Here is a 13059-nt window from a genome sequence, read left to right as displayed (position 1 = left end):
AGAGAGAGAGGGAGAGAGAGAGAATCCCAAGCAGGCTCCATGCTGTCAGCACAAAGCCCAACAAGGCACTTGATCTCACAAACTATGAGATCATGAACTCAGCTGAAATCAAGAGTTGGATGTTTAACCGACAGAGCCACCCAGGCACCCCCTGTTAATTTCTTTCTCTCTTTTTAAAAAATTTTTAATGTTTATTAATTTTTGAGAAAGACAGACAGAGTAAGAGCAGGGGAGGGGCAAAGAGAGGGAGACACAGAATCTGAAACAGGCTCCAGGCTCTGAGCTGTCAGCACAGAGTCTGACACGGAGCTCACACTCATGAACCATGAGATCATGACCTGAGCCTAAGTCAGATCATGACCTGAGCCTAACTGACTGAGCCACTTGGGTGCCCCTTGTTCATTTCTTTCTTTTTGTTTAATATGAAATTTATTGTCAAATTGGTTTCCATACAACACCCAGTGCTCATCCCAACAGGTGCCCTCCTCAATACCCATCACCCACCCCCCATCAACCCTCAGTTTGTTCTGTTTTTAAGAGTCTCTTATGTTTTGGCTCCCTCCCTCTCTAACCTTTCTTTTTTTTTTTCTTCCCCTCCCCCATGGTCTTCTGGTAAGTTTCTCAGGATCCACATAAGAGTGAAAACATATGGTATCTCTCTTTCTCTGTATGACTTATTTCACTTAGCATAACACATTTATTTCTAATGTGTCTTTTGGATCTAATATCTTTCTAGAAATTTAACAGTTACTCAGTGAATGTTTAATGACTTATCTTTCAAATAAACTGGCAAATTCAACCTAATATACAAGTGTGTTTTCCACTCCCTTTCCTTCTTCCCAGACAGTTTCTTCTCTGGTTGGCTGTTGGTTACTTTATAATTCATTGGCGTTTAAAGGTATAGAATAAACATTAGTTGAATGCCTTCCATGAGCAAGAAGTTAGACTAGGTGTTTATACTTTGTTTTCATTTAATTCTTACCCCTGGAAAATAGAGATTATTACCTCCTTTTTACTGAAAGATAGTTAAGTGAGACACTGAGATTTTACTCTGCCATTTTGATTCAGGAGGCCATGTTGTTTCAAATATGCTAGTAAATTGAACCTACTTTTCACATGAAAAATGCATTTGAGCAGACTTAAAAAACAAGCCCTTTGGACTTCCTCACAATGATTTATTTTTCTGTATAATTCCTCCTACTACTTCTTATGTGCATCCTTACATGTCTAATTAGACTTCTTTCCTGCAGATGTTATAAAAGAAGTAGACACTATCTAGATGGAAAGGAGCTACTTAGAAAAAGCCATCCTGTATATCTAATTGTTTACCAGCAGGTTGAAACAAAGCCATTTAATATTTTTCATCAAATCATAGCATATGCAACAACTTGAAATTTTCTGTGACTAATTTTGACCCAAAAGTTTCTAATCCAGATTAGTCCCCCATTCTTCTAGACCAGTGACTCCAGAAAAGACAGAAGCAGGCAAGAGGCAATATGGGAAAGAAGTTATATTTGTCTTTCATTTTAACTCTTTTCAAGATGGTATAATATTTTTCAACTGTAAACTGGGCCAGGCCTATTTATGTGCTATCATGACCAGTTCAAGGAAAAGAGCAGAAACCTTTTTTATCTACATAGAAACAGTCCTAGAAATAAAAAACAATCATTAATGAAAAGAAAGGAGACAGATGAATTTTCTGGAATATTTCCAGTTTACCAAGGTTTAAAATGTTGATTGCAAGTTGGAGCATGAGTTTGTTCACAGAGAACAACTTGTGGTAAAATAAATGTTTAGAATATTTTAATATGGAAATTATATTTTGTTACTCATTTTTTATTGCCTTAAACGGGTTTGGGAATTAAGATCTTGTTCACTTCAAGGATAGGTAACTCATTTTGGGGTAGTCCAGGCTTTGGGTCTGATTGACCACATTTGGATCTTTCTTTGCAATGTCCTAGGATACCTGTAAATTAGCCCAAAGAGGGTCCTGAACGCTGACTGGGGTCAAGAGAGAGTGAATTTAGTAGGGTTTTATGTTGTTTTGTATTGGTCACTCAGTTTCTGACCACTTGTCATATTTGGGTCAATCTTCCTGCCCTGGCAGCAAGAGCATGACACCTGTCCTTGACTCCATCCAGAACTTTTCATCTTGGAGGCATGACTCAAAATCTGAAAGGCAATGAGAGACTATGCATGATGGTGCCTATGGCAACCAGTGCTCAATGGTGGGGTGCCAGCAGTAGTGGCACAGTAGGAATGGCCACAAATGCTGAAAGAAGATGCTCTAGTTGAAAATGAGCTTTGATTTAAATGGGAGGTTGTGCATCGCTCCTCATCAGGGAAATACAAATCAAAACCACACTCATATATCACCTCACGCCAGTCAGAGTGGCCAAAATGAACAAATCAGGAGACTGATAGATGCTGGAGAGGATGTGGAAAAACAGGAACCCTCTTGCACTGTTGGTGGGAATGCAAACTGGTGCAGCCGCTCTGGAAAACAGTGTGGAGGTTCCTCAAAAAATTAAAAATAGACCTACCCTATGACCCAGCAGTAGCACTGCTAGGAATTTACCCAAGGGATACAGGAGTACTGATGCATAGGGGCACTTGTACCCCAATGTTTATAGCAGCACTCTCAACAATAGCCAAATTGTGTAAAAAGCCTAAATGTCCATCAACTGATGAATGGATAAAGAAATTGTGGTTTATATACACAATGGAGTACTACGTGGCAATGAGAAGGAATGAAATATGGCCCTTTGTAGCAATGTGGATGGAACTGGAAAGTGTGATGCTAAGTGAAATAAGCCATAGAGAGAAAGACAGATACCATATGTTTTCACTCTTATGTGGATCCTGAGAAACTTAACAGAAACCCATGGGGGCGGGGAAGGAAAAAAAAAAAAGAGGTTAGAGTGGGAGAGAGCCAAAGCATAAGAGACTCTTAAAAACTGAGAACAAACTGAGGGTTGATGGGGGTGGGAGGGAGGGTAGGGTAGGTGATGGGCATTGAAGAGGGCATCTTTTGGGATGAGCACTGGGTGTTGTATGGAAACCAATTTGACAATAAATTTCATATATTAAAAAATAATAATAAAATAAAATAAAATAAAAGGGAGGTTGTGCTCACCACCAATGACAAAGTATATGTGAATATCATAATAGTAGCTATGGCAGTGTGGGTATCAGAATGATCCAACCCACAAATTCCTTGTGGTGGCTATTGATCATGGGATCCCTTGGAAAAATGTGTGGGTAGGCCACTATATAAGCTCCATGGTGGCAGGGATTTTTGGCTGTTTTATTCAATGATATATCCCAAACCTTTAAAGCAGTTTCTGTCACATGAAAGTGCTCAGTAAATATTTGTGAAGTGAATGAATTAATATAAATAGGAGTCTAATCAGGTCCTTCATTCAATTTTCAGTCCTGAGTCAGACACAGAAGCTCTTAAATAAAAAGAAAACATTTTACTATTTAGGAAGAACTGTGCAATATTTTTGCAAGAATTTATTGTGAATCTTTTTCCTAATCTTTGCTAAAGAGATGTGCTGCCATTTCCAGGGTAAAGATGCACTGTGGTAAAGGAGACACCCAGAACTTTGGGAAATCATTGCATTCTGGATCTGACCCAACACAAGGCTACTAAATATCACAGCTGATATGTGAACTCAAGTCTATCTAATTCAAATACCAGTATTTCCTATATTTGCCTGATAATAATAATCATCTTGGGGCACTTGTAAAATATATGGACTCCTGAGCCCCACCCAGCCCTTCTAAATCAGAATCATCAGAGGAAGGACCTGATAATGTACAAGTACCCCAGGTGATTCTTATTATCACACAAGTTTGGGAGATATCTAATTCCCTTTCCCTTTGGAAACTGGAAGGTCTTGAAAGGGTCAGGGATCCAAGTCCCATGCAAAAGCCTCTAGCCAGTGATGGTGGCTTTTAGTCTTGCCACTGTTGAAGTGACAACTCTCCATTTGGTTGTTAGTGCCTCCAGTAGTCAAGCTCTTCAAGCTGTGGGAAGATGGTGGGACAGTGATCAGGAGTAGAGAGTGTATTCATACAGCTTCATTGAAGACAAGTCTGAAAGCACACTGTATTAAGGAATGTGGGTAGATATCAGTGTTATATATTGCCATTCTTTTAAGAAGAGACCTAAAAGATTTTTTTTTTTTTTTTGGCCTAGGTTGTGATAGCTCTTTTCCGAAGGAGGTGATAAGCTAAGGCATAACTTGAGATTAGCAAGCTATGTAGAGCTTCACCCTGAACTCTCTTAAGGTGTGTGTGTGTGTGTGTGTGTGTGTGTGTGTGTGTGTGTTATGCTAACAAATGAGGTCATTGATAATTGATTGAAGAAATATTGTAGGCTACCAACTCCTCTTACACATAAAACATCAAGACATAATTACTTTCTTCACTTTAAAATCAAAATCACTTTAAAAAATAGTATCTGGTCTTTACATATATTAAAGAAAGCATAACACCTTTTCAAGTGTAAATTACATATTATTGGTAGCTCATTATTAATATTCCTTCCAACTTCCCAAGTTCTTTTATGGGACAACAGGGTTTTTTAGATATAACGTGTTTCCCAACAATCCTAGAATTTTCAAGTCTTTTAACCCTCTCTAGGGTATGACCCTGAATGACTCCTCTCAGTAGCTTTTGGCTAAATTATTAGGGTTTATAGAGGTGATGGTCTTCCATCTTAATATTCATTTCCTATGAAAAGAGAACCAGAGAAATGGAAGAATTGTTTAATCAGATAACCAAGTGTCTTACAGCTTTTCAGAGAAAGTGAAGTCAAGGCTCTTGTAGGCTGTTGTTTTAAGTGGACAGAATGTCTAGGAGATGTTGCTTGTCAAAATAATATCAAATAGTTTCCAAAACTCTTGGAAGCTAAGTTTAGCAATGCAAAAGTCACAAGGTTGCAGAGGATGGGATCATTTGGAAAGGGACTTAGGTTATTAAACAAATATAAAATTGGATAGCAATGAATTGAAATAGTGGCAATCTGTTCTCTCAAACTGGCATCCTATTTTAACAGTGGAAAAATAAATCACAATAATAAGGATTTAGATTAACTTGGCTGAAAGGAAATGGCACAGAGGAAGTGGTACTCTACATCCAACTCATCTTTGTGCCTATAGTGCCTGGCACTAGTAGATGTTTGATAATGTTTTTTCAGTTCAGCTGAGAAATGGATGTGAAGGCAATATGGGAAGCTTTAAGTCCTGCACAAATATAAAAACCTAAAAATTGTCTGATTGAGGAACTGGGACACTGAAAGAGAGTAAGGGAGAGACAGAGCAAATAACATAGAGTCATTGTCCAAGTGTTAAATTATGAAATCTTTCGATATATTATTGACAAATAATAACTTCTCCTAGGCATAACTGTGCCTTCTGATTCAGAACTTCATGTTTGTTATTGATTCTGGTTAGCTACCTAAGGAAAAGATACAAATGTAGAATTTATGCCTTATCCCTAATTGTGATCATCTTTGCTGATATAATAGATTCCAATCAAAGACTTCAGAATGGTGGCCAATGCAATACATAAAATTTTAAAGTCAAGGGAGGTGCAATTTCATCCTGTGTAAAGGGTTTAAAATTCTATTAGTATGTATTAGGTCTTGGTGACATTATATTACCATAATACAGAAAGAGAATAAATACTGGAAATAACCCATTTAACAATTAACACTTTCCACTAAATAATCCATTTAACAATTGATTTTAAGGAAAGATACTGAGTTATAAGAAGTGCAATCTTTTGTGACTGGTGATTAGTTAAATCCTCACTACAGGTTTAAAAAAAATAAACCTCATGGATGTGATCACACAAAGGACTCTGTCCTACAGTTCTAGGGTTGGCCTTAGTTCCTATTGGTCCTATATTCTTTGACCTAAAATATGTATTAAAATTCTGAGTTTCGGACAGAGAAGCCTCAATAAGTTGGTGATGGTAATTTTACTTATTTTGGTTGAGTGGGTAAATTTAAATTTTTATTTAATTTAATAAATTTAATTCTTATTTCATAATATGAAATGTCTAAGGAGTTTTAACTAAAAAATTTGGAAATGGTATCTGTTTAGGAAATTTTTATTTACCAACTACCAAATGATTTCATTGAAAGATAATGAACAATGATAGCAATTTTAAATAATATTATTATATTTATAAACAATTTTGTCATCTAAAAATTTAATAATTAGTATATTAAATGTATACTATAATATATTGAATGCTGGTTACAATATAAATAATTGCAAGTATTTTTGTTGTTTTGGCAAAACATTCCCCTTCAATTAGTAAGAGCCCATTAATAATACTCTGCCTTCAAAGTGAAAAGTAATTATTGGGTAGCTCAGCTGTCAAGTGTCTGACTTTGGCTCAGGTCATGATCTCACAGCTTGTGAGTTCAAGCCCTGCATTGGGCTCTGTGCTGCCAGCTCAGAGCCTGGAGCCTGCTTCAGATTCTGTGTCTCTTCATCTCTCGGCCCCTCCCCTGCTCATGCGCGCGCTCTCTCTCTCTCTCTCTCTCTCAAAAATAAATAAACATCAAAAAACTTTTTTAAAGAGAAGTAAATTATTAAACTTTCCAAAAAACAATTTTGTATGACTCTTCCTTAGCCACCCGCTCTAGGGGGCAGGAGGTTGGTAGTTTTTTCTGTTATCACTGGTCTATGAAATCCCATAACTGCACTGCTAAGCTTGTGTTTGCTGAGCTTTGGAGTCTGAGCACAAGAACATACAAGACCTCAGAATTCCTGCCTGAACTCATCTAACAAACTCCTACTTATCCATCAAAACCCAGATCAGAATTAAACCATTTCATCTATGCTACGCCTCTACTACATACTTTATTTACTCATTTGCTAATTATTTATTGCATGCCTAATATGTGATGAGCTAAACAAGAGCATTTTGACTATTTTTATAAAGTTTCTAAAAAGCCATTTCAACTCAAAGGGCGTTGTGACACTGTTTTGTTTTGAGATATACACACACACAAATACACATACACAGACACACACACATACACATACATATATGCATATATATATATATGGATATATATATGTATGGATATCTATCCATACATGTATATATCTATATAACTTACGCATCTATGTACCTATGTTTCCATGTATCTATCTACATATAACCTATATCTACTGATTGAATTCTATGCTTATTCATGTCTACATATCTAAGGTTAACAAGAAACAAACAGATCTTCATTATGTTTACTGGGTGCCTCGACAGACACTTGCTTATGTATTATTCTGCCCTGCTCTTCATCACTTCATTTCTTATAAATCTATACTTAAATACTGAATGGAGAGCATTTGCCTTTCCAGGCTCATGTAAAGATGATGCCCTCTGGTGGATGGTGGTGAAGATCACACCTTTAACTATACAGCTCTGGGTTGGTTTTTTGTTTGTTTTCTAAATTTATCTTCAGTTGGTCTTACATCCCAAAGTGATTAGGATTACTGTCAGAGTACTCATACCTACTGTGATGTGAAGAATACAGAAAGATCCTTTCATCCAACCAGGCCTGTCCATTCCACCATTATATTAGGCCTCAGTAATAACCTTTTGTGGCTTTGTAGGACCCTGTTAATATTTATTATTTTACCTCAAAAATACGTATTGTGAGACATAATAATATTTGGAGGCATTAATTTACTACCAGAGATTAGTTCATCAGTGTCTAACAGGACCTCAAAAGAAAGTACTCAGAAATGGACAGATCTGTCGACATGTGGCTTTGATATCTCTTCAACTTTTACCTTTGCAGAGAGACAATATCCTAAAATATTAATATTTTGGCTTTTTTTTTGGTAAAAAAACAGTTATTTACAATAACTTTACCCCCAATTAATGAAAGACTGCCTCAAGATGAGGTTGGGTTATAATTGCAAAAAAGAAGAGTCAATTTTTAGGTTAAAAACATCCAAATTATGCCCTTAATACAAAAATAGGAGGCCTGAATGAATTACAAAACAGAATTTTGCCATATCACTAGGAAAGAGTGTAGAGGAAAAACAGATTCCCTACCTTCCCAATCTCAGGACACTAGGGGAGGTTCAACTAGGCTTTAGGAAGGAGGGACTGCAAAGCTAGGCAAGGCCTGAAAAATACCCAAGTTGTGGGGGAGAAACAAGGGGATGGGACCCAGAGGTGACAACCAGGAACAGGGCAGAACCTACAGAGAAAACTGCATACCTCCACTGGTCACCAAAACCAAGGAGAGGCACAGAAGCTAAACTAATGCCTGATAAATATTTTATTCCACCCCAGGGACCACTGCTTATTTCCAATGGAGAGCAGCATTGTTACCTGATCAAATATCCCACTGGCGCAAGGTGTAAGCCTTCCATGGAGAGCTGCCTGCTGGTCACATGCATGCCATGGCACATTCGGAGACATTGCCGACCCCCATCAAAATGACACTGGGAAGCACCTCCCCCTTTGCAGCAACTCAGAATGCTCACAAGCCCCCCAAACCATAGAGTAGAGAACCTTCATGACCAGACAATAATTCATCCCTGCTACACTTTAATGCTTGAGCAAGAAAATTAACAAGAGTAAGGCCAGAACCAAAGAAAGATGGGTATGTCTAGTTCTCCTAGGAACCAGAAAAAAAAGGGAAACTAGAAGGATGATGACCCCCTAGAACCCCTGCCTCAGCCTCACTCTGTCCTAAGCCTGGATATTATAGCCATGACCAAGAGTAAGGGAAGCTTGACATATTCTTCGTATCCTGGGGTGGCAGGGAAAGAAGCATAACGGGTGGCATAAAGACATTCTTTTGCAAGTTGCCAACAATTTAACTTTACTACTCAGAATTCGACCTCCCTTGACACTCAGATATAGCATTATGTGACATAGCTAAATGTCTGGCTACCTTGAGCCAGTTTTTAACCCTTTGAGGTTTTAGATTATCATCTATGAACCTACATGATAAGACAGTTGTGAGGATCAAAAAGAAAATTTCATGGAATAAATAAGCCATTGAATTCTCCTACATGTAAGAACCAGAAAGGATTGGCTCCAGGTGAGTCTGCTACTTGGAAATTGATTGAGGTGTGTACAGAGCAATGGGTTGATTGCTGATCTACCCAGGGAGAAGAATCTGACAGACTCTACACTTGGGGAGACCGATCGATAAATTCTGGAAGCACATGAGTCCTTTTGAGACCTCACTCTGTGCAAGGTGTTGCTCTGTTCTGATAGACCCTGCAGAAGAAATTGCCTTCAAGGATTGTGGTGGTGTTACCATGGCATCACATATGTCCAAACTCCTCAAAATGCATACATTAAATATGTGTGATTGTTTTTATATTAAGTATATCTCATTAAAGCTGAAAATAAAGGATTTCTTTGATAAATCATAACCTAAGGAAAGAATTAAACAATAGTTCTCTGAGTTATTTATAGTGAAAATAACAGTTTAGATTTAGTATGGGTATTGAAGAGAGAAAGGGTGAGGAGGTGGTTATTATCATGGGTAAATTATTATGATGTACTAAATGTAACTAGGGCTCAGTATGCTATGGGGTGGGTGAGGATATTTATAAAGACCCAAAGACAGGATATAGTACATTTATTTTCATGCTCTCCTGGGAGGGATGTGAAGAATACAGAAAGGAGCAAGGCAAGCAGAATGCCTTGGTTGGAGTTGAGGAGAGAGTAGGGAGGTGGGGGAAATAGTTGGGAAGCTGAGAATGAAGGTCATAGTCACATATCTCTTGTGTTTCATTTGCCTTGCCTCTGCACCCTGCTCAGCAAATGAGACTAAGAAAAGCCAGAAGGGGTGAAGGGTATGCCCATCCCAGCAGAGTCTGTTGCCTCAGTCATCTTCTCTGACACCTGCACTTCCCACAACTTCTCTTCCAGGTATTCCAGAATGTGCAGGTGACAGAAACCAATCCTGGCTTACCCAGGTTCAAACATCAACAAATGTAACAATACCACAAAAAAGAGAAGCCATAGACCCAGATCATCAAAATGGCAATGGAAGCCACATGCCAGCAGAAGAAGGTGGTGACAAATATAATGTTGTTTTTGTCATCATCCATCCATTTATAGCCAGAAATTGGTTTGTACAGCATAAAGCCTATCTGAATCAGCCAAGAGCCTGTCATCATATAAAAAAAGGCCTTCATCACCCAAAGTTGCAGCACATCAGGGGCCCACAGCTCTGCGATCACCACCAACGCCAGCAGGAATATGGCCTGAGTGAGCAGGATGTGAGACTGCAGCTCCACACCTTCTGAGTCCTGCATGTGAGACACCATCAGAGGCAGAAACAGAAACATGCCCAGGGCTTGGGCACCTTGCTCCAGAGCAGCACACCTCTGGGGCAGCACGTTCTGGCTCACCACATCTACACACCCGCTCAGGAAGAAGGTAATATATAGAGTGAGATGCTGCCACTGTTTGCGGTACAAAAAGTTTCTCTGATGATATATCTTGCTGATGAGTACAAACTGTCCATGTATGTTATGCAGCTCTTGAGCTACTAAAATGCAGGCACTTAATATCTTCACCAGCCCAACATAGTGTATTTGTCTCAGCCTTGCCCATCTTCCTTTGCTCCAGGGATGGCGTGGCAGATACTGGACAGGGTAGTTGCATATCAGGGCCCTGGAGACTAGTCGTGCATGATAAAGTCCATAGAAGAAGAGAGACAGTCGGGGTACAAATGACCTTCAAAGCCTCCCACGGGACTGAAGGTAGGTCTGACCAAAAGCAGAGACAACCAGCTCAGAAATGGTCACCTCAGGTTCTAGAGTGTGGAGGGAGCTTCCTGAAGTCTACTTATATCCTCTCTCCAGCTCATTGCATCTACATACAGAAGGGAAATGGTTTTGGAGGAAACCCAAATTTCCAGTGGGGTGGGTGTCATGGTTTCCGTTCTGGTCTTCTGCTCTGGTTCATTGATAGCTAACCATCCATTGTCAATGAAATAAGCATATTCACCATCACAATGCCTGGGCATCTGCAGTTCTTGGAGATTATGCTAAAGGCCCCCCTTGCCTCTTTTACTTGTCCTTGACGTTCCTTACTTCCCTCTCAAAGTCACAGAACGTAAGAAAGAACTGAGAGAAAGCATGGAGAATACACAATGTCTGGCATATCTCTTAAGACTCCTCGCATATAATCTCATATAATTACTAGGTATAAATAAATGTATTCTCCCGGGCATAAACAGTCTTAAGAGTCACAAGTAAACCTACACAACATCCAACTACTCTGATGTTATTTGAGGATTACCAGAACGATATTCACTCCTGATAATCTCCTGCTGATCTCCAGATCAGAAATGACACGCCACCACCTGAGATTCTTTCCTTTGGGCTGAAGCAATGTTTTTCCAAGTTAAAATGCAGGTGAATCGGTTCTACTCAGAGGTACTGATTCTGAATTTCTTGGGGGTGGTGTCTTGTAATAAGCATTCCAAGAAACGTTCCCAGGTAGTTCTTAGGCACACTAAATTTTGAGGACCACTGAGTAAAATGTTGGTACTGGTAAGAAAGAAGATCTTATTGAGGTGCCTGGCTGGCTCAATCAGTTAGCGTCTGACTTCAGGTCAGGTCATGATCTCACAATTCACGTGTTCGACCCCAGCAACAGGCTCTGTGCTGACAGCTCAGAGCCTGGACCCTGCTTCAGATTCTGTGTGCTTCTCTCTCTCATTTTGTCCCTCTCCAGCTTGTGCTTTGTCTCTCTCTGTCTCTCAAAAATAAATAAACATTAAAAGTTTTTTTAAAAAAAGAAAGAAGATCCTATTAAGCTAGTAACCTTAGTGTGAATTAGCCATCAAATATTTTCTCTCATGAAATAAGCATTTAGTTAGAATGTAATGGTCATATTACCCTTCATGACAGTCAATCAAGTACAAGAATGTCTCAAGTTAAATTTGTGTCATATTGCTCCTATATATTTTCATTTTGGTTTATTTATTGGTAAATTCTCTTTTGTTCCTACTATCAATGGATCTTCCATTTTATTTTATCAGTTTTACAAATATAAAAAACTATAATTTTATATTGATCTTCATATTAATCGTCTTGTTGCATGTAGCTACTGCTCTTACTAATTTTCAAATGATTTTATATAATCATGTTATCTTCAGTAATGAAAAAATAATCTTCTCTTATATATACTTTTGTCTTTTCTAATTGCCTTTTCCAATTGCATTAGCATGATAGAATTCTATTGTTGTTTTAACTATGAAATCTCCTGGGAAGTGTCTCCTCAAGCCCTGGGGGTTTAGTGGGAGCTATCATTTTCTGATAAATCCTGCTTTCCCAGTCACAGATCAGACAAGGGACGAGCACTTAATCCAGTGAGGCTAATCTAAACCCTTCAGCAAAAATTTTTTTAATCAAAGAAAACAGCTCTCAGATCTTTCATAGATTATATCAATTCTGTTCACAGCTGAACTAATTAGCATATTTGAATTTTATTTCCTTCTCCACGGATCCAATAACATATTACTTATCTGTTGCTGTGTAACAATTTAACACAATTTAATTTAGTGGCTTAAAACATCATGCATTCATTTCAGTTTCTGTGGGTCAGGATGCAAGACAGATCTCTATGGGACCTCTGCTCACGAGTCTCACAAGGTACAATCATGGTGACAGCCAGGCTGCACTTCATGCTGAAGCTGAGTCCTCTTCCAAGTTCACATGGTTGTAGCAGAATTCCATAGGACTGAGGTCCCATTTGCTTGCTAGTTATCATTTCACATGTACCAGATAGACAAAAATGAGCTTGACAACAGTCTGACAATGTGAAATAAATAGAATGATTAATACATTGCTAGTGGAAATGTAAATGATACACTTTGTTAAAGAATTTGATGTTATGTGGCATTATGTAGTAAAGTTGAAGATACATATCCTTACGTGTATAAACTGTACAGTAACTCTCATACATGCATAAAAGGATCATATTTAGGAATCTCCATAACAGCACTGTCTATAACTGGCAGAGAGAAGGAGGAATAATCAAAAT

At 38.4% G+C, this 13059-nt stretch overlaps 1 protein-coding gene across 1 annotated transcript; it reads right to left on the bottom strand.

The window, feature by feature from the left end:
* Positions 1 to 9593: 9593 nt before the first annotated feature.
* On the bottom strand, positions 9594 to 11035 carry LOC112857947 (transmembrane epididymal protein 1-like). The gene is given in 3 exon segments (XM_086694549.1): positions 9594 to 10729; positions 10732 to 10775; positions 10890 to 11035. Coding segments are annotated over 3 exon segments (933 nt in total). The 3' UTR covers positions 9594 to 9986.
* Between the last annotated feature and the right edge of the window lie 2024 nt (positions 11036 to 13059).

The sequence above is a fragment of the Puma concolor genome, chromosome E4 (assembly GCF_028749965.1).
Source record: "Puma concolor isolate L17-30 chromosome E4, mPumCon1.1.hap2, whole genome shotgun sequence".
Classification (NCBI taxonomy): Eukaryota; Metazoa; Chordata; class Mammalia; order Carnivora; family Felidae; genus Puma; species Puma concolor.
The sequence above is the reverse complement of the archived record's forward strand: the minus strand, read 5'-3'. Positions and strand labels throughout refer to the sequence as shown.